Here is a 27,720-nt window from a genome sequence, read left to right on the forward strand (position 1 = left end):
TTATATTTTCCGAGAGAAAGAGAAGAGAGGCGAAAGATGGGGGGATAGGTGGGGAGGACGAATGGGGGAACAAACGGAATGGAAGGGCAGAGGTAGGAATAATAGACTAATAAATAATATTGCTAGTGCAATATTATTATTGCATAAATAATTTTCTGGCAGAAAGGAAGAGGTGAGGGATGGGGATAAGAGGGGTAGAAGGGGGGTGGGGGAAGAGACAGACTATCCCAGGACACCGCCAGGTAACCCTCCTAGTGTGTAATATATATATATATATATATATATATATATATATTGTGACGAGAAAAATAGATGGTATCGCAGTCTCTAAGCAGATAGAATGCCAGTCACACAAAAAAAAAAAAAAAAAAAAAAAAAAAAAAAAAAAAAAAAAAAAAAAAAAAAAAAAAAAAATTAGAGTGGTGTGTAATGTTCACTGTGTGGCAGCTGTAGGATAAAGCACAAAAGAGAAGAATAAACAGTTAAAAATCCTTTACTTTGATAGAAAACTGAAATTAAACAAATTACAAAACAAAATATCGAGGCTTGGCTCTAGTACAAAGTGTGCAAAACAAACAAGATGAACAATCAAATTTACGTTACGTTAATGTGCAAATAAAATATGGTGCGGGAATGCTGTGAGCAAAACTGAATAGCTCTGTTACCACGCCGGGGTATGTCAACAGGTCTACTCAGCAGAGTACCCAGAAGTAATCTGAACTGTAGTGGGCTAGGTAGCCCTATATATACACGGCGACGGCCGTCCAGATGGCGCTGGTTCCTTCTTTAACTATTAACCGGCTCTTAAACTGCTTGTTTCGGATGGCGTGAGCTGCCAGCGACCCAGGTGCGAGGTGGGGTGACTGGCAGTGGGGTAGGTAGACTGGTGGTATTGTCTAGACGTCTGGAGGTAGTTGTTGTTGTTGTTCTTCTTGTGGCCACAGTACTTTAATATATAGACGTGATGTGGGTAGAATAGGTGATGATGGAGCAGGTCGAATCTCTTCCTAGAGATTTTACCGTCATAATATATAAGGTTAATATAAGGGCATCCAGCGGTACTCGGGTCTCCCTCTCCCCTTCCGCCTCTTAACCCCTTTTCATTCTACCTCCTCTAACCCAGTCTTCCATCCTCCCTTACCTCTCCCCCTCTCACACCCACTCCATTTTTCTCCCCTCTCTCCTTCCTCTTCCCGCAATACACCCCTTTCCCTTCGCCCAAAGTTTCTCTCTCTCTCTCTCTCTCACTCTTTCACTCTTTCACTCTTTCTCTCTTTCTCTCTTTCTCTCTTTCTCTCTTTCTCTCTCTCTCTCTCTCTCTCTCTCTCTCTCTCTCTCTCTCTCTCTCTCTCTCTCTCTCTCTCTCTCTCTCTCTCTCTCTCTCTCTCTCACTCTTTCTCTCTTTCACTCTTTCTCTCTCTCTTTCTTTCTTTTTTTCTGTGTGTGTGTATGTGTGTGAGAGAGAGCATGAAATCGCAGGGGGTCATTATAGGAGCCAGTATTTCTTTATATGTGACACTGGACTGATCCCTCACTGGCCTGTGACACTCCATGCCACACATGTCCCATTTTCCAAAAGTTGGATGAGGCTAGATCTAAGTTTGAACAAGGGACAAACCTGTTTTTCGCTTTTAAAACCTATAAAATCTGTTCTATTATATAGGTTTTAGATAACACAAAAGGTTAGATCAATGACTCCAACACGAATCTTCATGTTTCTTATTTTCTTCTTCACTTACGAAGAAAGTTAAAAAACTTAACTATAAAGTTTATTTTACAATTTTATTTGACCTGACGCATGCCGCTAGAGAGTGAGTTTCGCTGAAGGTCCTTCGGTATCTACGGAGACATAGGGCAGTTAATACACAGTATCAGGTTTGACATTACATACACACTTCAGGATGAAGCGGGTGCGGTGGCCGATGTCTGTGGGGCAGTAAGTGAGGTATGAGCTGGCACCTGTGTCTTGGTCTCCTGGATGGTACAATATACTTAAAGAGTAATCTGGCAGTTGATAGTTGGACGAGTGTGTTATCTGTAGTACTTCAGCTGTGTCTAATCTTACAATTTCGTTTTATTTGTCGATCGAAGATCTTTGTTTTTCGTATATTGTTAGACACCTTGAGAAAGGTATTGTTTTCTTCCCTATATAATAAGATCCGTGTGGCTGACAGTCCCCAAGTTGGTAGTAAGGGCATAGACAACATTCGGCTCTTTCAATTCGTTCCAATCCTATCAGTTCCAACGATCAGGTTCGTGCATGTCAGCCGTGAAGGGTTGGTGGCGCCTCCCGGGGCACCCCGGATTGGAAGCTGCTGGGCTAGGTGCAGAGGGTAGTTTGTGTCAGCTGTGTGAAGTCGCTCTCGCCGGCCTCAGACTCTGCAACAAGAGTGAATGTATAGTCTATACACGCCATCAGACCTTCAACTGTGTACGTCACTGACAAGCTCGTTGGATCAGTAATTGTATCGGGACCACCGGGATTGCCTTCGCTGTCTTCCCAAGTAAGTATGTACTCGCTGGCGCAGCGGCTGTTAGTGTCAGGCTGGTACCACTGGAGCGAGATGGAGCTGGTGGTCGCTTCAGTCATTGCCAAGTTTTGGGGCGCGGAGGGTATAGCGTCCAGGGTCCTGTTGTTAACCTCCTGCCAGGCGGACGCGTTCCCGCCTGGTGACACCACTCGCACCATTATCAGGTAGTTGGTGCAGGCTTCCAGACCTGTGATCAAGTACTGGACTGCCGCGGACACTCGTCTGCTCGCAAGTTCCGGCTGGTCCAGGTCAACGACTTCGATGTCGTAGTCCTTCACGCAGTGTCTGTTGGTCTCTGGAGGCTCGAATGAGATGGTCAGTTCGTTCGTGTCCACGTCCGTCACTTGAAGGTCACTCACGGGGTCGGGCTCTGAGGCAACACAGGCAAGAATAAGTCCATATACAAACCACATGATTGAACCAAATCTAATATATTTTACATTTCTGAACAGAGAAGTAAACTATGGCTGTGGGCCCGCACTTGATTCATAATAATAAAGTATGGTTAGCTTAGAACTGAAGGATAAGAGCAGTCTATTAACAGGATCATTAAGGCAGCGATCTCTTAGTTTCCAACATTCCATAATACTTTAGGCTCGCTGAGTCTTGAAGATTAAGTTAAATTATCATATTGAATGTATTTCAAAATTCATTCATTAGTGAATTTACGCATACAATATTATGAATGGTTCTCATCTTATTGCTTATGTAAACTTATGCGCAAATTAAACATAGTGTTATTTTTGTTGATTTTGAATATACACGTAAAAGTATATTTAAGTGAGAAGAGATGCTGCGTTGTGAGCACATGTGTCATATTAGTGACTGGGAACAGTGAGTACACCGCCAGCAAGTGTTCACTGCTCTGTGTATTGAGATGACGTTTCCATAAGCTACCTGAGAGTAGAGACCCCAAGAATTCAGCAATTACTGCAGGGTACAGTAGACGGAGCCTCGAGGTCGACGCAACAACTTTGTTTACCAATGTTGCTGTGTGCTTGAGCAATCAAAGGTCAATAATCTAACCGAAGGTGGTCTTTGTCACACTAGAAAGATGATGACAGTGATTGAACAAGTGACTCGGCTTAACAAGAGGGAAGGATAACAATAAAGTGCAAAGACATCTAGAAGGAACTAATTGTAAGTTTCTAGGAAATATTTACAGCTGTCAGTGAAGAGGTAATCCTGGATCAGAGACCAAATAATCATATCAACTCTAGCGTCAGCAGCATTTTTCACTGTCTCTTTTTGCCTTACATCTTGGTAATCATTTTGCACACACACTTGTGAACAGTTGATCTTCTCTCAAGGAAGAAGTTGTCTCCGTATTGTAGTGAGCTCTGTCTAACACTTCCACCCTTGACAAGACCTGACGCAGCACTGAAGAGCTTGCCCAGCGCTGTTACAATGATGAAGATAGCGGGTTAAGAATGCAATATAGATGTGACACCCAGAGAAAGTGTACATGAAATAACATTTTCTTTGTTGAGAAGATGTGTAGTGTTAGTGATTGCATGTACTAACATTTACCACATGAAATATATGCCCTGGTAGGACCACGAGGGCCCAGGAGTCTTAGCTCATGTTCTTCACCCTGGCAACGCCAGGTACTCTGTCACTACCAGAGACAAAAACCCTACCAGCGTCCAGGGTAGCAGCAAATACGATGACCGGATCGCTGACGAATCCTGTGTAGCTCTCGGCAATAACCCAGATGGAGTAGTTGGTGCAGGGCTGGAGTGGGCTGAGGGTGACAACGAAGTCGTACTCATCCATTACCTGGAGGAGGGACCTGCGGCCAGCTCTGGTGATGACGGCGCCATACGAGATGACGTATCTGTAGACAAAAACTTTATGAGGTAAGATCAGGATGATGTTTGGGAGGACACTTGTATATAGGGGAATCAATGGGTACTACGACGACTTCTTTAGAAGAATCAAGGTCACACGTATAAAAACATATATACTGAAGGAAATTATCGATTTTTACATTAAACGGCATTGCTCTTGCCAGTTTCCACCAGAATAAAAATGGTAATGACAGTTGACAAGGACGTACTTGGCAATTTACCTCCGTATAGAGGCAACTTTTGTTGCCTCTCGATAAAAGAACTTCCTGTATGGATTTCTATAAATCACATTCGATAAAAATTAGTTATTTAATTATTCACTTAGTGGGGCACAGGTGGGTTGACTTACTGGTCGGCGCAGAGTGGGTTGACGATGGAGGTGTTAAACTGGACTTGAATGGACGTCTGGGTGATGGGTCCCACGACCACGTCCTGAGGAGGTCCAGGAACTGTACACGGAGGCATAAGAATATATTTTCACTTATATTTATAAACTGTTCATACTTGATTCGAACTGCTTTGAACTTCAATACCGTTAATGTTCAAGCTAATATGTAACCCTTGATTATCATTCATCTCAACTCCTTCTTCACCCCCCCCCCTCTATCAGGCGGGGATGTGTGGGTGGGGGGGGGGGAATGCAAGACCAACCCATGGATTCGGGCCAAACATTGTATAATTAAACGCGACCTTCTGCATTAAGATCATGAGAGACTCGCTATCACCAGTACGCCTTATAATCAAACTATCCAGTGCTATCATGGAGCGAGAGTCACCATCGCCCCAGCAAGAAGCCATCCTCGGCAATACCCATATTATGTGCAGTGTAGGAGCTAATGATACCCCTCCAACCCTGCACCGTGTCTGACAAGTATCATGCACATCCACCGCTAAAACTAGTAAAGATTGTCAACTGTGTACTTATTCCCTGCAGTAGAATCGAACGCAGGACTATTCGATTGTGATCTGTGTTGAACACTACGCTACAAATGTGCCACCAATGCCCATCAACTAACAAGCAACAGATGTAATAAGACTCACCGACATCTTTCGTAAATCCGGTGGTTGTAGCGTTGTTTCCTTCAAGCGTTCCGCCGGTCGTGGTGTCGTTGAAGATGGGGACGAGGTCGAACGTGTGTGTGACGCAGGGTTCCAGGTTGTCGACGGTGTGGTAGCAGAGAGTGGTCATGCAGTAGACGTCGGAGGAGACATCGCTGTCAGTCACAAGGGTGTACTTGAGGAGCGGGTATGCTGGGTCGCCCTCCACGAAGCGCCACTCCATTGTAACTTCTCCGTCACCATTTCTGATCTGCAGGAAGCTTGTGATGTTGCCTGTGGAGTGTAGAGGAAGGTGAGGTGAGGAGTTTGGGTCTGGGACATGTTTCGTGTCTCCAGGTGAAGTGGGTTCTGTCTTGTGCCTTACTCAAGGTACGAAGGCATCAGTTGGGGCTAAATTAGAGAAGGGGAATAACTTTCTTGTAAACAGTTATCTAAAACAGATCATCAAATGATAACATCCTCACTTTCGCATACACATACATCTCAGGGTTCAATAAAATAGAGATTATCAAGTAAATTTGCAACATCAGTGGTCTTGTCTCTGCTGTGGATTTACCCTGAGGCCTTCCCTTCTATTTGGCGTCACGACCATCTTAGGTGTGGCAGGCAGTTCACAACCTCTTACTAAGTATAATGTCATTATAAGGCAAATTTATGTTCAGAACAGACGATGCGACCCCTCAACCTGTCCTCAAAGAGGAGATCCCTTCATGGAAATGGATTGTGAAATTTGTGTTATTATCTACTATATATCCATGGTTAGGTTAGGTTTCATTACATATGGTTACGTTAATACGATGTATTATTGACGAAAATGTGAAATATGGAATTCGAAAACTATTTCAGTGTGCCCATGAATACCGTTTACAGTAAACTAAATTCTTAAAATAAAACGTTTTCAACATACTATTTTGTATTCTGAACTATTTATATTATATTAAAGTTATAACTTAAGAATAATCTCTACGACAAAGATTTATTTGCCAGTTTAAATGTAAACTATTAATGGCACCGTAATATGCTTTCTGAGCATCACAAATATCTAGATAATTATCTAGGTGGTTTAAGGGTGAGGGAATCTCATGGTAGTGGATTAGGTCTGAGGACGGCCTGACTTTTCATAAGCTCAACTTGCAATTATTTCCTGAAACAAAATGCCATTACTTTGATAAGGAGAAGTTTTACAAGTAACTGACGAACCCTTAAGACTCATAGAAAGATTCGTGGAAAAGCAGACGACACTGACACGGGACCATCTTAGCTCTGTATGTTGACAACTTTATCGGTCATTTCTCTCACTTAAAACAGTGACATTAGTTAGCCAAAGTTTGGACGCCATACTGCGAGGCTACAGAGGCGCTCAGTGGCGTCTACGTGGGCAGCCATTGACTCATTAACATGTTTCGTCCAACTCCTGCGTAATATAAACACTAAAGGACGCCCGGCATTACCAAACGTTTCCATCGCTCCTCAGGACATTGGAGCGAGAAGACATCCTGAACATCACTCAAAATATCGAAGTAACTCACACAAAACTTCCCAATATTTAAATACTTTGCAACTGATATATTGGCGAAAGACAAAGATGCTCCAGAAGTTGTGGCTCGAGAAAGATGTACTCGAAGTTAAGCTAAAGAGAGACTCACCAAGACTCTGGGCGGCGGCCACAGCGAGGACTCCCGCCAGGTAAACAAAGGTCTTCATGGCTGGAAGACCCGTCACACTTGGGTCTCTGAGGGTATCTGGTCCAGTGACGCAGGCGCCTCTAAACCTCGCTACAAACTGACAACCCAGGTAAAACATGGTACCTTCTAGGGCAACATTGCCATCTCTCAAAATGTATGCTTTGGGAACGTTCACAATTATCTATTTTATTCGAGGTGATACAGGAGTTTCGCCTTAGTGTACTGGCGAAGTAATGTCTCATGGCAACAAGAGGCCTTATTGTCCCTCATCTTGCTGCTGCACTGATGGGAACCAACGGGTGGGTGTGTGAGTACTCACCTAGTTGTGCTTGCAGGAGTTGAGCTTTGGCTCTTTGGTCCCGCCTCTCAACTGTCAATCAACTAGTGTACAGACTGCTGAGCCTACTTGGCTCTATTAAACCTACATTTGAAACTGTATGGAGTCTGCCTCCACCACATCACTGCTCAATACATTCCATTTGTTAACTACTCTGACACTGAAAAAAATCTTTCTACTGTGTCTGTGTGACTCATTTGGGTACTAAGTTTCCACCTGTGTCCCCTTGGTCGTGTTCCACCCGTGCTAAATAGTTTGTTTTTGTCTCTTGTTGCTGTATATAGTGAGGAAGATCCCTCATAGTATGTCAGCATAGTGATCCGTGTACAATGGTTCTCCTCCGATAACAATGGGAGCTTAGTGACAATTAGATCAGGAGGGCGTAACCTATTTGAAGTAATAATTAATAATTCCCAATTATCACTTAAGATCACAAAGTATTCATATATAAAAAATAACAGTTTAATGATACAATTTATTGCCTAACAGGCTTGAAGTAATTGGGAAGTGTATTAAAATTTAACCACAGCAAATATGTCGTTAAAAATGAGGCTATTGAATTTCTTAACAATTAAATTTCAATAATAAAATAGTGATCTAGGGGTGACTGCAAATTAAAAAAAAAAATGTGCTTAACAGTAAATGCAAATTATTTTAGGTGTCCACAGACTAAACGAATCTAGTAATATCTCTTATAGTTGGGTAAATGCAACCCTAGGAACATGACACGCCCCATTGTCTCTAGTATATGTAATTTATATTGTATTTTCTTAAATAAAGATAAAAAAAAAAAAGTTGCTGCAGCCGCCCACACGCTCGACAACCCTAGCCAGGGTTACACCTGCAGTTTCAATGCGCGAAAGTGTCACCAAATTTGTGTAAGGCGATCCCTGTCCAACGCCAAATTATCCGGACCTTCATATCGGTGCATTATAGCCTCTAATAATTATCTAGGTATTGCGGATGTTGACGGATGGGCGTGGAAATGCGTGAGGCGGGCTGGAGACGCCGCCGCCACGACCAGTGTCACCTTACCTTGAGGTGCTTCCGGGGCTTAGTGTCCCCGCGGCCCGGTCGTCGACCAGGCCTCCTTGGCGTCACATGGAAGTGTGATAGTAAAGGTTAATTGTTTTACAACTAACAGTGATATACTTGTAGAGTGCTAAACATACATGAAATGTTGCAGAGAGTATTGTATTGTTGCCTCTTAGACAGTAATACAGTAGTGGATGTTGTATTGCTTCAAAACTGCAACACAGTACTGGGTATTGTATTTGTTCTTGACATAACAAACGCGTTATGATCAGTTGTCTATATATATTCAAAATCATAACAATACAGATTAATCCCTATATAATTTAAAATGCTACTGTAAACTATGATGATGCCTCACAGGTATTGTAAGGCAAGGGAGGATGAGTATGATTGTACTCATGCAGATGAATCAATTATCGGGATCTATCTCTGGCGACACTGTTGATCCTGTGAGTCAAGCAACACTGAAAGACAGGCATCACTGTGAGACAAGCAACACTGCTAATCTCTGTGGGGACTCTGAAACAAAAACACGATGTTTGCTACCTAAAAAGTGTCAATATTTACTTGCTGTGCACGAATCTCTCAGCCCTGGTTCACCACTAAGCGCAGTTCGTAAAATATTTGAAAACAACAAGTATTTTAAGGGTTTCTACTCTGGAAGCAAGTTACAAATACAAAAGTTAACAATGACAGTACAGTATATACACCTTGAATAATGCAGAATTTGTTTATATTCAAGTTCAAGTAAGTTTGTTATAAAGTACATCCAAAAGGGCCAAGTAGCTTAGGCTATTTCCACCCTTCTCTAATGTAAGGCCTTCAAGGAGCTCACAATACCATACACTACACAAATAATTATGTATTGACATTAATTCAATAGCTGTCACATAGTACATAATACAAAATATTTTAAAGAATTTTAATATTACATTCTTGGTGTAAACGTCCCAAGAATTATCGAGTTAATACCTATCACACCTATATAGAATGATATGGTACACGGCTAATTTCTTTATTTCCATGTCGTTCAAGTAATTTACTCTAATAAAGAGTGTTTTAGCGTAAAAGCGTGCAACATACGGTATTGATATCAATACTGTACTTGGATAAAGTTCATAATTGGATAAAAAGTTACCTTTCACTTTTACCGACATGTAGGATTCAAGACACGCCTAACTTGTGGGCGTTCTAATAAATATGGATGATCGAATAAAAATAAAAATAAAATGTCTCAAACTTAATACAGAATATATTTTTCTGCGTGATGGTTTCACATGCTCCACAATTATTTTAATTAATTATTGTTTATTGGGGCTCGTCATTTTATTAGGTAATAATAGCCAGAGATGTCAAATGTTGTTAATTCATTAAGGGGTTTATAAGTAGAACTAGATTTACATCAATTTATTTAGCGAGAAATGTAATACAATATAAGCAGCATTTACCTTGAATGAACTCGTATGTCATATGACATAAGTCGCACTCTAGTGAATAAGGGAAGATTTTATATCACAATTCATTAATACTTATTGTGATCTGACAATCTTTCTATATTGCTGATCTTTTGTAGAATATAGTTTCGAATCGTTTTATTAATCACAGGTAAATGTAAAGTATTTAATGAAGAACAAATGATAGAATCAGACTATTGTTCGTGACATTAGTGGGAAGGTGAATAAACACAGTAAAGTATGTAGTCTTTACTCACACTCATACTTCCAGATGATGTAGATAAACACCAAGGTGAGAGTAGGCTTTATTGAATATGATGTTTTGCTCTTAATATGCAATTAACTTTGTGTGTCTTAATTTTGTTGTCAACACTGATCTGTTCAAACAGTCTCTGGTGTATGTACAACCCTGCCCTTCCAACATTTACAGCCATGTTGTGTAAACAGTTACAAAGATACCTTACCAACATTAGGGAAGAAAACCTTGCTAACCTAACATTAACGTCATTTGCTTACCGGAAAGCAGACTCTACCCGTGTTTCTTATTTAATTTAAATATTTGTCATTGGTAAATGCAGCCAGTTAATTGCACATCTTTGTTAAAGTTATATAACAAATACTTAGAATAAACCTTTAAGAAAAAACTTAACACAACTTAAAAGATATTCAATCATAAAGTAACCATAGTTACTGATAACGCAGGGGCATTAAAATAATTGGTCTAAGTTAGTGGACAGACTCTCATAAATTCTTGATTCTGGAGGAGTTGGTGGTGAATGAAACAGCTGGAGCACTTGTGAATGGATGTCTGGAGGACTCGTGAGTGAACTGATTGTCGCTGCAGCGCTGGGCTGGCGGTGATGCCTAGGGTCCCCGGGGTTCAAGCCTATACAATCTAGCTACACAGAGTCTGGAGCGAGAACTCTGCAGCATTGCTTTCGCCGGCGGGTGACTTGGCAATGAGACTGAATGTGTAGGTTTCGCACGGGTTGAGGCCTTCAACTGTGTAAGAAACTTTGAAGCTTGATGGATCAACAATTGTCTCATTACCAACAGTTGTGCCCGCGCTGTCTTTCCAAGTGAGTACGTACTGACTGGCACATCGGCTATTAGTTTCAGGTTGGTACCACTGGAGGGAGATGGAGCTGGTGGTGACTCCATTCAGCCCGAATTGTTGTGGCTCGCTGGGTATATCGTCCGTAGTCCTGGTATATGTTTCTTGCGGAGGAGACATCAGTCCTGTCGGGGAGACGGCCGCCATCATGATCCGGTAGTTTGTACAGGGCTCCAGATTTGTGATAAACTCCTCTATGGGCTCTGACGTTCTCATCTCTGACATGGTTCGTGATGTCACACTCGTGGTGTTCAGGTCGGTGACTAGCATGGCGTACCCTTTAATGCATTGCTTGTTGGTCTCTGGTGGCTCAAATGTTATGGAAATCGTAGATTTATAAACTTCAGTCACTTGCAGATTTTTCACTGGTTCAGGACCTGAAACAACACATTCATTCATTAGTGATTTACAGAAGGATCAGCTTATAATGTTTATTCTGTATTAGAGGTATAACTAATCAATTTAACACGTGTATGTATAAAAATGTGGATGTGGGGTAAATTGTAACTTCGGGAAAACAGGGAACCTTTAAGAACAGGAAGGTGAGTGGATAAAAGAGAATGGTTTTGGATAGAAGAGAATGGGTGTGTGAAGAAGTGTTGTTGGTAGAAAAGAGCAGCAGCTGTATTTAGAATAGAGTTGTATTAAATAGGTTCAGTAAGGATAGACTCACGGACGTCTAGGGTAGAGGTGGAGTTGCCGACGACGACGCTCCTGATGCCTCCGGGAGAGACAACGGTGATGGTGACGGCATATTCGGTGCAGGGCAGCAGGTCGGTGATGGTGAAACCCGCAGAGTCCGTCACATTCTCACAAGTGTCGACCGCGTGAATACCGTCGTTCCAGCAGATGATGAAGTATCCGGCGCAATTATCGTTCTCGTCCTCACCCCAGTGTACGTTGATGGCGTCTGTGTCAGCCGGGTCCACCACAATGTAAGGGGCTGGCAGGGGCTCTGTCAGGAACATTGGGAATCTCAGGGTCTCGAGGGGCAAATCAGTTATGAACTCATCCTATGTTCTTGGTCTTTAGTATCTTAGAAATTATATTAAGTTTATTGATGCGATAATTGTCCTGAATATACCAGGATAAAATGCCTTAGTGACTAAATAGGAAACAGTTTTGCTAAATGCAAGAAATCAATGCTAACAATAGCAAATGTTGGCGAGTAATAAAATGAGTTTCTGTACTACATTATAATTGTTAATAAATAAAATTGATCTAAATTACTTGTTAAATTTGCCAATTTGCATGTAACTGTAGCCTTAATCATTCCTAATAACTTTAAGTTTTTATAAAGTGGGGAAAGCCTCAATAAATAAGTAAGCATCTATAATAATAATTATCTTAATCCATTAATTATCAGTAAATAATAAATAATCAATGTAAATCTTGAATAAGTTTATAATTAGTAATATTAATTATTAGTCACTAGCATAGTTTTTAAGTAATATTTGCTTAAATATAAACTATTAATCAGTTTTAATCTTTCTTAACTGATATAACTTAATGTTATATTTAATTAATAAAACCCCCATACAATAGTTATTAAAAATAACTTAAGAGCTAGGCTAGATTATGTGCAGTGAACCAGTAATTTCCCACTCATTGTTAGTACTGTTTTTATCCCTTATCATTGAACCTGTTCTACGTACACTGATGTGAGTGACTTTCAACAGGTACTTGCCGTTTTCCCCAATCAATAACCTTGTGGTAATGAAATAGAAGAAGAAAACTGAAGAAATAGAAGAAGAAATTTTTCTCTTGAAGAAAACTGAGATATCAGACCCGACTGTCTCGTTATTGAAGTAGAGGAAGCAGTCTACTCTTCAGACTACACTAAGAGGATTTAAATTTTTTATTTCGTAAAGTAGTTTTTGTAATGATTTATGCATGCATCCACTATCTAGAGATACTTCACATGCCTCTCTCCCACCTCGTCTCTCCTTCTTCCCCTGTCACCATCATTTCCCTACCCTCCCCACCACCTCCAATCTCCAACAGACAGACATTTCCATTTATATATACTGAGGTTGTCAGGTTACACCTAGATCTCTTCCCCACCCTTTTCCCCACTTCCTTGATACCCTCGTTCCCATTCCCTAGATCTCCCTTCGTTTTCCCCCCCTCTTCTTTCCCTTCCCTCTTTCTAATGGAAAATTTCTTATTAAGCACAGAAATAACTGTATGGGTCGCAGAAAATATATTAGTTAATGGAAAATTTATAGAAATTATACTCCATATATTTCACACTTACAATCCATGAACATTTGATGGAGGTGTCTATAATTGCTAATATTTCTTGAAACAATTAACTTAGGCCTACTCCAACCAGCTAATGTCAGTCCCAAAACTCAGACCATTTTCCCTCTGCAAATTTGGGTTAGAGACTCAAAGTAGCCTCCAACTTTTGACAGTCAAAAGTATAGATATAGTATAGATAAACGATACACACGTATGAAAAGTATAGATAAACAGTTACAGTATAGATATACACATACATCAAGTGCATAAGATTGTTTATATATTCTAACTCCTCTTTTTTTGCACGTTTTTCAATTATTCGTTTAATTTCAACATAATTTCAAGATAATTCCTTACCAGTTTCTTTGGTAGCAGCATATCTTGTAACGGCAACACTCTCGAGGTCCGACTTGCTGACGGACGAAATTGAAATGGAATAGTTGGTGCAGCCTTCGAGGGGGCTGAGGGTTGCGTGGTGGTCATAGGTCTCCTCAGACAGGGAGAAGATGCGGCTGGCTCGCGTGGTGACGGGACCATACGTGATGGAGTAGCTGTGGATAAAAACATTCATGGGGCATGGAAAGGACATTATCTGGGGGAACATTTAATTGCAAGATGATCAGGGGTATGTTGGGAGGAGTTTTAAGGGGTATGGGGTATCAGGGGTATGTTGGGAGGAGTTTTAAGGGGTATGGGGTATCAGGGGTATGTTGGGAGGAGTTTTAAGGCGAATGGGGTATCAGGGGTATGTTGGGAGGAGTTTTAAGGAGAGTAAGCGTACATTTTTATCGTTGAGCACTGCACCAGATGACATTCTTTCTTTAGGAGAGTAAGTGCACAAAGATGATCAGTGAGTGATAAGTCTGGAGGGATACTTCAGCACAATAAAGGTTTTAGGGCAGCAGTGTGATGCAGTAGAAGGAGTTAGTCGTACGAGGGAGCATTATGTACAAACGGAAAAGTTTCACTAAACAAAGAACATGTCGTGGTAATAAGAATTGTACTCCAGGAACAGTGTGGCAATATTGAATAATCTGTCGTAGTTTAAGGTTGCATAATGGTCCTTAGGAAGAAGGTCCACGGCCTGAAGGACCAATATCTAATGTATTTGACAGTTCACATCAGTATAAGACATCCTTGGCAATTCACTTTAGTATTTGAAATTCCTTGATAAATCACCCTAGTTACAGGCCTCGGCAGTCGACCATAGTACAATAATGTTTATAACACTTCATCTGTCAGGAGATATCTTCACCTGGACAACAACACCTCACCTACTTTGTAATTTGAACGTTACAGATAATAATTTACGTATTAACGTAATCATTTTTAGTGTTGGGTCCCTTGAAAGTGTAATATATCTAGAGCAGCCCTTCTAGCTGTTCATCCGGGCATGATAGGGTGAAGGGCATCAGAATAAAAGGAAGACCAATCGAGTATAAAAGGAAGCACTTGGACTTACTCTACCGCGCAGAGAGGGTTGACGGCCGGGTCGTTCCACTTGAGGTCGACGGTGGTGTTGGTGACGAGACCCACTACCACGTCCTCAGGGGGCCCGGGAGCTGTGCAAGAGAACCTCCAGAATAAAGCCCTTCACTCGTGTGTGTGTGTGTGTGTATATATATATATATATATATATATATATATATATATATATATATATATATATATATATATATATATATATATATATATATAAGTCTAGATATATAGGTCTAGATAAATCTATATATATATATATATATATATGCAGAATAACCACATATGAAAAATAGAAAATGCTTAACGCGTTTTCGGCTAATTCGCCTTCATCAGAGCAAAGTAGAATGAGGATAAGATTGCTGATCAGACCTTTATATCCGCCTGGGCAATTCACCTGACCACCAAAAATAAGTGGAGGAAAGGAATTATAAGACAGAAATATTAAGCATTTTCTATTTTTCATATGTGGTTATTCTGCTTACTTGGATCAGTGTTTTTGTGATCATTGTTGCATATATATATATATATATATATATATATATATATATATATATATATATATATATATATATATATATATATATTTTATTAAATATGACCGAAAAAGTAAGATTAATAATTCTAACACGAATTTTCTCAATCTTTCGTACATTATGCTTCACTGTTGGAGGTAAATCAAAAATCACTTCTCCAAAATTCATTTTTATTTCTAGTCTGACGCGACACGGGCGCGTTTCGTAAAACTTATTACATTTTCAAAGACTTCACAAATACACAACTGATTAGAACTTGCATTTCCCTGATTTTATATCTACTTTTGAGTGAGGTGGGAAGGGTGATGTGGCATTACATTTGAGTGAGGTGGGAAGGATGATGTGGCATTAGAGGATATTAATAGGGTATTAAAAGTATCAACACAAGACAGAACACGAAACAATGGATATTGAATAGAAGTGTTTGTAGAAAGCCTATTGGTCCATATTTCTTGATGCTTCTATATTGGAGCGGAGTCTTGAGGTGGGTAGAATAAAGTTGTAGAGTTTCTTGTTTTTATTAAGGCCTGTCGGCCGTCTATCACTCCATCATAGGAGGACGTAATGTATGGGGGGTTTGATAGGGCTGGTAAGAGCCCGACTTTGGTCGGGCTTCTTATGATGTCTTCATCGAAGACATCATAAGAAGGAAAGTGAAAAGCCATGCAACCTCTGAAGAGACAACTAACACAACACCTATACCCCCTATTAGACTATTTTACAGGAACTTCTTTTCCACAGCTCATAAAACAGAGGAAAGGGTCCTGAAAGATATTGTTAATAGAAACATTATCCCTACAGACAAAAATCAGAGGATACAACTGACGATTTACTATAAAACCAGAAAAACGGCCAGCCTAGTCATGAGAAACTCTCCAGACACGAAACAGAACGCTTTAAAAGAGACTAACGTCGTCTATGCCTTCAAATGCCCACTTGGGGACTGTAAGCTCCAAAAAACCCAGTATATAGGCAAGACAACAACATCTCTTTCTAGGCGTTTAACGATGCATAAACAACAGGGCTCCATTAAGGAACATATAATCTCTTCCCATAACCAAACCATCGCCAGAGAAATCCTAGTAAACAACACAGAAATCATCGATAGATACAGCGATAGCAGGCGGCTTGACGTTTGCGAGGCACTACACATCAAGAAGTCAACACCAGCAATCAACAGCCAATTATTGCACAACTATATTCTACCCACCTCAAGACTCCGCTCCAATATAGAAGCATCAAGAAATATGGACCAATAGGCTTTCTACAAACACTTCTATTCAATATCCATTGTTTCGTGTTCTGTCTTGTGTTGATACTTTTAATACCCTATTAATATCCTCTAATGCCTCATCATCCTTCCCACCTCACTCAAATGTAATGCCACATCACCCTTCCCACCTCACTCAAAAGTAGATATAAAATCAGGGAAATGCAAGTTCTAATCAGTTGTGTATTTGTGAAGTCTTTGAAAATGTAATAAGTTTTACGAAACGCGCCCGTGTCGCGTCAGACTAGAAATAAAAATGAATTTTGGAGAAGTGATTTTTGATTTACCTCCAACAGTGAAGCATAATGTACGAAAGATTGAGAAAATTCGTGTTAGAATTATTAATCTTACTTTTTCGGTCATATTTAATAAAATATGTCTACAGGAAAGACTGCTACCAAAATATACTAATATATATATATATATATATATATATATATATATATATATATATATGTATATATTGGACATTGCCAAATGGTTTAGGCTTTACACAAGCACACTGGATTTAAAATAAAATAGTACCTTTGAGATTAAACTGCAGTCTTAATTTGAGGGTGTTTTCATAACTAAGAATTAGTGGGAAATATATATTTTGTTATTCTAAAAGTTATGTGCAGTTTTTGTCCCCAAGATTGTTGACTTGACAAGCCACATGTCAGCAACAACGAATGAGTGGAAGTTATTCATTACTGACTTACAGAAAGTCGTCATAATTATACCCTCAAGTAGGCTCAGAGGCCGTCACTAGAAATTGACCTCCCTGGGATATGTCTCACGAAACTGATTCCCCATAATTAATGATAATGAATTATCTAAAATATGTGCGAATTTTAATGTACCTGGTCAATTTATGGTCAAAAGTAAATATATTATTATAAGGAAGCAAGTACAGGTAATGTGTGGGCACTTACTTCCATCCATGGTGGTGACGGTATCGTCCAATTCGGGTCCCCTTGCGTCCGTGGGCGTCACAGGCGTCACCTTGACGTGGTAGTAGCCACAGGCTTGCAGGGAAGCCAACTTGACAGAAGTGTCGTACACCTGTCAATAATACTAGTTTCAGAAAGGTACTATCCTTGAAAGGCATTTAAAACTTCAAGTGGAACTATCCAGAGACTGATTCTGCAGTTATTATCCACAATATTCTTTCATCATCTTACACCCCTTATACTCCACCTCACACCCCTCTTGGCTCTCTTCGTCCTCTCCCTCAACACTAACCACTGCTTCACCACCTGGCTCTCCCTCACCACCTGGCTCTCCCTCACCACCTGGCTCTCCCTCACCATCTGGCTCTCCCTCATTACCTGGCCTCACAACTTTGCACTCTTCCGTCGCCACCTTTTCTCACTCACATCATGGCATTCAGTGTCCGACTGTCCGTCGAGTCTGGCGCAGACCTCGTAGTACTTGACACAGTCTGGGTTAGCGTCGGGGGCGTCCCACTGTAGGGTTGTACCAGTGTCGTCTTCTCCGGCGATACTCAGGTTGCTGGCGGCGCTGGGAGCTGTACGTGAGGGTTACGAGGTGCGTCAGGTATAGAGGAACTTACGGGTGTGTGTGTGATCAATTGCAAAGTTGAGAAGCGGTTGATGATGGATGGAAGTGGTGGGACAGAATAGTTTATGCAAGTGTACTTCCCAGATGAGGGATAAGATGCAAGACAGGTTATAAGTTACACAGAAATCACAATAGCGTGATGCATCAAGTGAACAAATCCACAAGGGCCGTGATGAGTGTTGGAACCTACGTCCGGGATGATCCCAGACGCGCCTTAGTTGACTGTGCCACAACATGGTTAAAAGAATTGCAACCTGGGGTGTTACTGCCCTCACAAGGCTTCCGCAGCTTCTCCGAAGCACAGACCAGGACTTTACACATTTACTCCATTGCACCCGGCCTCTGTCAACCAAATGTTCTACCTCTTCGCCCTTACTTAAATATACGCGATACTTCAATACACGATAAATACATATTTCATGCCATGGCACAGTCGACTAAGGCGCATCTGGGATCATATTGGACGTAGGTTCAAACCCTCATCACGGCCCTTGTGGATTTGTTCAGGTTATAAGTGGATTTTTGTGTCAGTTGAAAATAAAATTAGAAAATGAAACACAAATGTTCACCTGCAACGTTCATACAGTTCTTATAGTCCACTTTGAATTAAGTACAAAAATGGACTAAAAACATTTGTACCAAATTTTACTTTAAGCAAAATTTCACCTTCCACTTAGTGCTCGTCCCGTTTATTTTTAATAAAGTTCAAAACTTTACGTAATATCCTTCATTTTAAGATGTTCAACTAAACCCGTCCTCACCGAGCCTAACCTAAATCACCCTAACCTTTCCAGGCGGCTGCTTAGTATGAAGTAAATTTATATTTGGGTTAGGTTAGATTAAGAATGCATTTGGTTTGGACACGGACTGGAGTATCTTCAGTGCATTTTGGACATTTAAACGTCGAATATTACATACATTTTTAAACATATTCAAGCGTGGGACATTGCATAGAGTCATGCATTTAGTATCGATGTAAACTGGATGGAATCTACAGTATACAGTTTTACTAAATAAGCAAAATGCTGTACTAAATCTATAGTCTAGCATTGCACTTTAACAAAACATACAGATTAGAACATTTACACAGTATTTGCACTCATGAACACGCTGAAACAGTTCCTAAAGTTTAAGATACAAAACATATAGACTCTCATTCTTAGTGTTGGAAACTAAGATGATCGTCTACAGTGTTCATGGCTACTGTTAAACGGTAAATATTGTAAAACTCACGGTTATCATTGGCAAATCCGGTGGTTGTAACTTTATCGCCGTTAACTGTTCCGCCGTTTACTGTGTCGACGAAGATGGGGGTGAGGTCGAATGTGTACTCCTTGCAGGCTTGGAGGTAGCTGTAGGTGTAGGAGCAGTGACTTGCCACACACCCGACAGTGTTGATGGAGTCATCAGATTCAAGGGAGTACTTCTGAATCGGGAAATTCTCGTCGCCACTGACATAGTCCCATTCCAGTGTGATAGTTCCGTCACCACTGGCAGTCTGCTTGAAGTTCTCAACGTAGCCTGCGGGAGGATATGTTTTTAAGGAGTTGTTCTGTCAAGACACACACGCACACACACACAGGTCCGAGTAGACAGCGCTCTGGGGTCGTAGTCCTAAGGGCCGGGTTCGATTCCCGGTCGAGGCAGAAACAAATTGCCAGATTTTCTTTCAACTGAGTCCCTATGTTCACATAGCAATAAATAGATACCTGGGAGTTAGACAGCTGCACCCGGGAAATGTGTGTGTGTGTGTGTGTGTGTGAAATAAATGTAGTAGATATGATAAGAGGAAAAATAAGTCGAGAGTCAAGACATCAAACAACCGACAGTTAGAAAGGTGGGGTCCAAGAGCTAACAGCTCGATCCTGCAAGCACATCTAGTAAATACACACACAAACACTTTGACACCACTTTGAGAGAGGTTGCTTCACAAACTTGAGAGGCAGGGAGGGGGGTGGGGGTGGGGGGGGATGGAGTAAGGGCACTGATAAGGGTATGGGAACACGTAACAGGAGTCAGTCACAGTGAGGGGCGAGGGGTCGGACTAGCATAGGTGGGGAATATGCGCAGTACAGTCCAGGAAAAGTACTCCTTTACCCCCCCCCCCCCCCCTCTCGGTTTCGAGGAACCTGCAATATGGCAACGCCGCGTTTATTGTTGTCATAATAATAAATGAAATTATGAATGAATTGGCGCTTTGTAACGACGAAGCGCCAATTCAGTCTCATTGGTCAAAACACTACACACCGGTATATATCATTCACACCGCTGTCAAAAAATAGTGTAGAGCTGTGAAAAAAATAGAATATATATAGTGAATAAAAATAATATTGTGATGACCCTCTGGGTCACCATCACAACAGGAAGGGTGTGGGAAAACTTGAGGGCAGCACAATATCATAGGAGTATATTTGACACTGATACATTCCTTGTGCTTTTAATCTGCCCACTGCCTTCACTACCCTTCAACACTGGCTAATGAGAGAACCAGGACAAAGAAGCTCGGGGATGGAGGATCATCTGCAACAATGAAAGAATTACACAGAATGCCTCGCGCAGGCCCTCCTGCGCACCTTACTGACATGTGGTCAGCCAGAAACAGTATTAAGCAGAAAATGTTTCTCTTCATTACTGCACGAATCCTTAATGAGGTCATTTCTTATTTATTTATCCCCTCAGATAATCAGTGTTTACATTAATTATCTGTTATATAAATATCGCATCAGCCAGTAACACCGTACTGCCCTCATCCGTATCTGCTCGTCACCATCGTGTCCACAACGGTGCACTGAATGGACTGGCACAGTAGCATTTCCTATTGGCCTCAATTCTAAACCTTCTTCATCATTCAGTCTGTCTGGGATCAAGAGCAAGACTTGAGTCTCTCCTCTCCACCAGCAGCAGGAGCAGCCTCCACCACCACAGAGCTGGCCAGGACTCACCAGCACACTTGGTAGTTGTCCCTCTCGCCTCCACCATGACAGTTTAGTCTGCATTAATTAAGTACCTCAACAGAGCTGGCCAAGTGTTGAGGCTCAGGACTCATCAAGCACACTTAGGAGAGCAGTCTCTCTCGCCTCCATCATGACAGTTTAGTCTGCATATATTACACGCATCACGAGCTACAAAGCACTACGAGATCGTCTATAATAGTAATCTTGGGTTGAGAATGACCTCGTAGCACTTCAGAGCAAAAAAATTCATTAGCGAATCAGGTCAGTCCCATTGAATTGAACCATGGAGTTATTTTTTCGACTACCTTAACAAGTAAAGAAGAACATTAGAAAAAAATGATAAGATTCATTTTAGAATAAATGATCTAACCCTTTCCTTCATATTCAATAACACATCCAGAAAAATATTGCTGCTGATCTATCACTAAACACTTTTCTTGTTGGGTCTATTAGGCTCGTGACTCACCAAGTTCCGCGGCGCAGGCAGCAACAATCGCCGCCAGGATCACGAAGACTCTCATCACGTCCAGTTCTTATTCCAGGTTGCTTTCCTTCAGGTCAATGTTATCTGGGCCGGTGATGGAAGATGGATGGAGCGGGAGGGCTCACCCTTCCATTTTTATAGCCTCCTCGTTATCTCTTGCACCCGTCGCACGGCGATATGGGACAGAAGGAAGGGTGATATAGAGACGCTGCACGCCGAAACTGGGGCTGGGAAAACAGCAGCAGTAAGCTGCCAGAAGGTGCGGGAATACTCTTGTGTGCTCGTGTAGTGGCCATGGCCACATGGCCACTACACCTGCTGAGTCTTTGTTGCTCCTGTATACCGTCTGGCAATTTGTGCTTGCTAGGGGCTTTGTCTTGGTGTCCAGCTCTTGGGTCCCTTGTATGAAGTATCTGATACCTGGTGCAGCTGCTGCTCGAGACTGTTTACGTGTTTGAACATTCTCTCAAATTGTATTTCAATTGTTAAAAATTTAAGGCAGATAAGTAGGTTAGAACGTCCGGGTGTTTGTAGTGTTTGCATTCATGACGATGTATTTCTTTCGTGGAGGGGTGTGTAGGGGGGGGGCGGAGGCTGGATTGATAACATCGATAACCCAATTCTGATGTAACCCTGCCCTGACGCAACTGCCCTGGGGCAGTTTACCCTGATGCTGCTCTTGCGCTGACACAACTGTTCCCTGACGCAGCCTTGCCCTGATGCAGTCCTTCCCTGACGCAACCCAACCAGGTCTTCCAATTCCCGTATTGACTCTTCCGTCACTTGACCAGTACGATAACCACTCCTGTTTCCTGACATTATCACAGGTATACAAATAATAATAATTGTTTTGTTTCACATCATTTGATACAGTTTACAACTTACACTTTCACTTACAGTTATCAGCAGCAGTGCGGTCACAGAGTTACAGCCCCGCTCCTGTGACAGATAAGCCCACTCCGGGCTCACCATAGCCTGTGCTACTGGCAACTTTCTGTTCCCAGTAGTTGAATCTAAAACTGCACAAGATTGTGGTTAAGGGATCCTGTACATCAGTTGCATTGCTTCTGGCAGTATGAGTTCGAGTCACTTCTGGGGTGTGAGTTTTCAGTGATATATATATATATATATATATATATATATATATATATATATATATATATAATTAAATATGACCGAAAAAGTAAGATTAATAATTCTAACACGAATTTTCTCAATCTTTCGTACATTACATTTGGTTTCGTACAAGACAACAACATCTCTTTCTAGGCGTTTAACGATGCATAAGCAACAGGGCTCCATTAAGGAACATATAATCTCTTCCCATAACCAAACCATCGCCAGAGAAATCCTAGTAAACAACACAGAAATCATCGATAGATACAGCGATAGCAGGCGGCTTGACGTTTGCGAGGCACTACACATCAAGAAGTCAACACCAGCAATCAACAGCCAATTATTGCACAACTATATTCTACCCACCTCAAGACTCCGCTCCAATATAGAAGCATCAAGAAATATGGACCAATAGGCTTTCTACAAACACTTCTATTCAATACCCATTGTTTCTGTTCTGTCTTGTGTTGATACTTTTAATACCCTATTAATATCCCCTATTGTTCTGTCTTGTGTTAATGCCACATCACCCTTCCCACCTCACTCAAATGTAGATATAAAATCAGAGAAACGCAAGTTCTAATCAGTTGTGTATTTGTGAAGTCTTTGAAAATGTAATAAGTTTTACGAAACGCGCCCGTGTCGCGTCAGACTAGAAATAAAAATGAATTTTGGAGAAGTGATTTTTGATTTACCTCCAACAGTGAAGCGTAATGTACGAAAGATTGAGAAAATTCGTGTTAGAATTATTAATCTTACTTTTTCGGTCATATTTAATAATATATGTCTACAGGAAAGACTGCTACCAAAATATACTAATATATATATATATATATATATATATATATATATATATATATATATATATATATATATATATATATATATATATATATATTATATATATATATATATATATATATATATATATATATATATATATATATATATATATATATATATATATAATTAATATGTATAGTATATTTAGGTAGCAGTCTTTCTTGTAAACATATGTTGTTGAATATGACCGAAAGGGTAAGATAAATCATTCTAACACGAATCTTCTCAATATTTCTTACGTTGAAAAATTAACTCTCCGCAATTAATTTTTTACATTTTTATTTTTGGTCTGACGCCTAAAAGCATTTCATAATGCTTCTTACATTTTCAAAGACTGGTTCAAACATAACATATATCATGCTTATATTTGTTTTGGGTGAGGGGATATGACACAAAAGTTTTGTGGGTGAGGTGGCTATAAATTGGGTATGAAAACATAAGAATGGAAGTAAGTACAGAAGGCCTATTGGCCCATACTTTCTCTTGCTGCTTCTATGTTGGTTCGGGGTCTTGAAGTGGGTAGAATATAGTTATGCGTTATTTGGCTGTTGATTGCTGGTGTTGACTTTTTGATGTGTAGTGCCTCGCTGATGTCGAGTCTCCTGCTATCGCTGTATCTATCAATGATTTCTGTGTTGCTTGTTAAGATTTCTCTGGTGATGGTTTGGTTGTGAGAAGAGATTATATGTTCCTTGATGGAGCCCTGTTGTTTGTGCATTGCTAATCGCCTAGAAAGAGACGTTGTTGTCTTGCCTATATACTGAGTTCTTTGGGGCTTACAGTCCCCAAGTGGGCATGTGAAGGCTTAGACGACGTTGGATACCTTCAAGGCGTTCTGTTTGGTGTCTGGGGAGTTTTTCATGAGTTGGTTGGCCGTTTTTTTGTTTTAGTAGTAATTTGCCAATTATATTTTCTGATTTTTGTCTGTAGGGATAACGTTCCTATTAATAATATCTTTCAGGACACTTTCCTCCGTTTTATGCGCCGTCGTAATATTAGTCCTAATATTCATATCAGGTCATCCTAATCCTCATATTAGGCAAAATTGTAATTAATTTTGTCAATAAAGATGTTAATAATAATAAGTCCTGTTGAGTGAGAAGGACGCAGGTCAGCCGTCTCCGTGGCCCAGGCGGCTACCGGGCCATCAGGTCCGCGTAGTGAGGGCAGGGAGTCACCAGATGCCAGTCCTTGTTATTCCTTTACTGTGGGCCATTAAGTCTTACCGCCCACTTGATTGTTTGCTTCTCAACTCCTCATGCCACCTGGCAATATCCCATTATAGACTTTGGTTTCATGTAGTTCCCTGAAACATGCCACCACAACCATAACTGCCATTACCACACCACCATTCCCCCACCACCACCACCACCACCACCTTGCATCACCAGTCTATACGTCACCCACTTGAAGGAGGAGCCGCCAGGTGGCATCGATTGTATCATATCCGGGACCTTGAGAATACCGCACTATAATGCTCCTGGCCTCTACTGCCCCTGACCTCTACTGTCCTCTGGCCTCTACTGCCCCTGGCCTCTACTGTCCCCTGGCTTCTACTGTCCTCTGGCCTCTACTGCCCCTGGCCTCTACTGTCCCCTGGCTTCTACTGTCCTCTGGCTCTACTGTTCCCTGGCCTCTACTGTCTTCTGGCTCTACTGTTCCCTGGCCTCTACTGTCCCCTGGCCTCTACTGTCCCCTGGCCTCTACTGTCCCCTGGCCTCTACTGTTCCCTGGCCTCTACTGTCCTCTGGCTCTACTGTTCCCTGGCCTCTACTGTCCCCTGGCCTCTACTGTCCCCTGGCCTCTACTACCCCTGCGCTCTACTGTCCCCTGGCCTCTACTGGCCCCCTAGCCTCTACTTCTACTGTCTCTGGCTTCTACTAAACTAATATTACATAAGAATAAGGGAAGATGCAGAATGCATTTCGAGACAGCTCCTATTTATATCCAGCCAAACTCATTCATATATATGTCGGTCCTGTGCTTAAAACAATCAAATGATCTCACAGCTATTATATTACCTGGTAATTTGATACTTAAAACGAACAACCCAAGTTTAAAAAAATATTATATATGCCCAGATCTGTCCTGAATCTAAACTAATCCAATTTATATCCACTGTTTCGTGTTGTAATTTGTGTTGATGTGTTTAAAATGTTATTAATATCCTTGTTATAGCCTGTGGTGCACCTCAGTCATGTCAGCCCTCACTCTTGGTCTTGCTATAGAACTTGTGTTTGTGTTTTAATCCCACTTCTTGTGGAAGGTTATTTTATACCTGCGTTTAACGTTCTCATCCTTCTTAGTACGTTTTCAAGTGAAATACTGTCCAGTCTAGTAGATTTGTTCAGTCTATTGCATTTGTGCACATTCTATTTGATTTGACTTTATTCTGTTGAATTCATGTCCATTCTATTGACATGAATAGGTGAGACTTGTGCCTGACATGTAAGATTTGTATCCATTCTCTTGGCTTTACGTCCAGCATGAGAGGGCGCCACAAGAGGGAGACGTAACAGAGGGATAAATAATATCACCTCTTCATCAAGTTGATAATGTGAATTTACCTGGTTATGTAACCTGGCACCGCTGGCACATGTCTCTCTCACAAGAGTGGCACCCTTGGCAGCGTTACCTAATTGAGGTAACACTCACTTGTGAGGTCTATGAGTGTGAGACCTTCACTCTACCATTCAGTCCAAGTAGTTGAACTGCCACTTGTGAGGTCTATGAGTGTGAGACCTTCACTCTACCATTCAGTCCAAGTAGTTGAACTTGAAGCATTGGGGATTATACGTCATGGCCCAGCAAAGGAGTACTGTATACATTTAATAAATGACGACTTTGGCATTTAACCTAAGAATAAGGTATCCTTGCCACTTGACAATCTTTATAAGCCGCCCTTTACCGTTACTCAAGTATAAAGATGACACTGGGAGTTGATCTAAACGTGGGTTGACGTACTGGTGACCACAAACTGGGTTGACTTATTAGTTTGCGCAGAGTTGGTTAACGATTGAGGTCTTAAACTGGAATTTAATGGACGCCTGGGTGATAAGTCCCACGGTCACTTCCTGAGGAGGTCCAGATGCTGTACATAAGAGGCACAAGAATTTTTCACTTATATTTATGAACTAACTGTTTATACTTGATTCGAACTGCTTTCAACTTCATGTAGAATACGGTTGATTGATTGATGAAGATTAAGCCACCCAAGAGGTGACACGGGCATGAATAGCCCGTGTTGTTCATGAGAAAAGTACCTAACCTAACCAGCACAGCTTAAGGTCAAACTATCCAGTGATATTGTGGAAGTAAGTGTTACCAACGCCCCAGCGAGCATAGGAAGGTTCGTGGAAGGGCAGATGTCATTGACACGGGACCATCTTAGCTCTGTATGTTGTCTACTTTATCGGTTATTTCCCTCACTTAAAACAGTGACATTTGGTAGCCAAGGTTTGGAGGCCATACCGCGAGGCTACAGAGAAGCTCAGTGGCGTCTACGTGGGCAGCCATTGATTCAGATTAACATGTTTCGTCCAACTCCTGCGTATTATAGACACTTCGGGTGGGGAAAGAAGATTATGTCATCAAAAATAAGTATAATAAACACTAATGGACGCCCAGCATTACCAACACTACTCAAACGTTTCCATCGCTCCTCAGGATATTGGAGCGAGAAGACATCCTGAACATCACTCAAAATATCGAAGTAACTCACACAAAACTTCTCAATATTTAAATACTTTGCAACTAATATATTGGCGAAAGACAAAGATGCTCCAGAAGTTGTGGCTCGAGAAAGGTGTACTCGAAGTTAAGCTAAAGAGAGACTTACCAAGACTCTGGGCGGCGGCCACAGCGAGGACTCCCGCCAGGTAAACAAAGGTCTTCATGGCTGGAAGACCCGTCACACTTGGGCCTCTGAGGGTATCTGGTCCAGTGACGGAGGCGCCTCTAAACTGGAGCAACGAGCAACAATTAAGAATAGTTAAACTTTGCTCCGAACTGACACACCAGTTAAAACATGGAAACTTCTAGGGCAACATTGCCATCTCTCAAAAGTCGTGTGTTGGGAATGCCCTAGATGATCTGTTTTTCGTTCGAGGTGATACAGGAGTTTCACCTTAGTGTACTGGCACAGTAATGTCTCATGGCAATAGTGA

At 41.2% G+C, this 27,720-nt stretch overlaps 3 protein-coding genes across 4 annotated transcripts in view; 1 reads left to right on the forward strand and 2 right to left on the reverse strand.

Annotated features, from left to right (window-relative positions):
* Positions 1-14,085, forward strand: part of LOC123765616 (glutamate receptor) — a 39,969-nt gene extending 25,884 nt beyond the window's left edge. Inside the window, exon 9 of the mRNA XM_069333986.1 lies at positions 12,745-14,085. Coding sequence (XP_069190087.1) covers positions 12,745-12,790 — 46 coding nt within the window. The 3' untranslated portion in view covers positions 12,791-14,085. The remainder of the gene's footprint in view (positions 1-12,744) is intronic.
* LOC123765455 (tyrosine-protein phosphatase Lar-like) lies at positions 1,705-7,258 on the reverse strand. Its single transcript, XM_045754036.2, has 5 exons — positions 7,087-7,258; positions 5,423-5,713; positions 4,731-4,830; positions 4,172-4,368; positions 1,705-2,901 (listed from the first exon to the last, which is right to left on the reverse strand). Exons 1-5 carry the CDS (start codon positions 7,241-7,243, stop codon positions 2,321-2,323), a joined length of 1,326 nt encoding a protein of 441 aa, XP_045609992.2. The 5' UTR covers positions 7,244-7,258; the 3' UTR covers positions 1,705-2,320.
* On the reverse strand, positions 10,245-27,508 carry LOC123765452 (receptor-type tyrosine-protein phosphatase H). Of its 2 annotated transcripts, none has more exons than XM_045754033.2 (8): positions 27,393-27,508; positions 19,391-19,678; positions 17,953-18,104; positions 17,509-17,638; positions 14,772-14,871; positions 13,667-13,860; positions 11,739-12,020; positions 10,245-11,442 (listed from the first exon to the last, which is right to left on the reverse strand). In XM_045754033.2, exons 1-8 carry the CDS (start codon positions 27,448-27,450, stop codon positions 10,847-10,849), a joined length of 1,800 nt encoding a protein of 599 aa, XP_045609989.1. In that variant the 5' UTR covers positions 27,451-27,508; the 3' UTR covers positions 10,245-10,846. The 2 variants fall into 2 exon arrangements, with proteins under 2 accessions (XP_045609989.1, XP_045609990.2); XM_045754034.2 differs by lacking the exon at positions 27,393-27,508 and adding an exon at positions 21,578-21,736.
* Between the last annotated feature and the right edge of the window lie 212 nt (positions 27,509-27,720).

This window comes from Procambarus clarkii, chromosome 30, assembly GCF_040958095.1.
Source record: "Procambarus clarkii isolate CNS0578487 chromosome 30, FALCON_Pclarkii_2.0, whole genome shotgun sequence".
Taxonomy (NCBI): domain Eukaryota; kingdom Metazoa; phylum Arthropoda; class Malacostraca; order Decapoda; family Cambaridae; genus Procambarus; species Procambarus clarkii.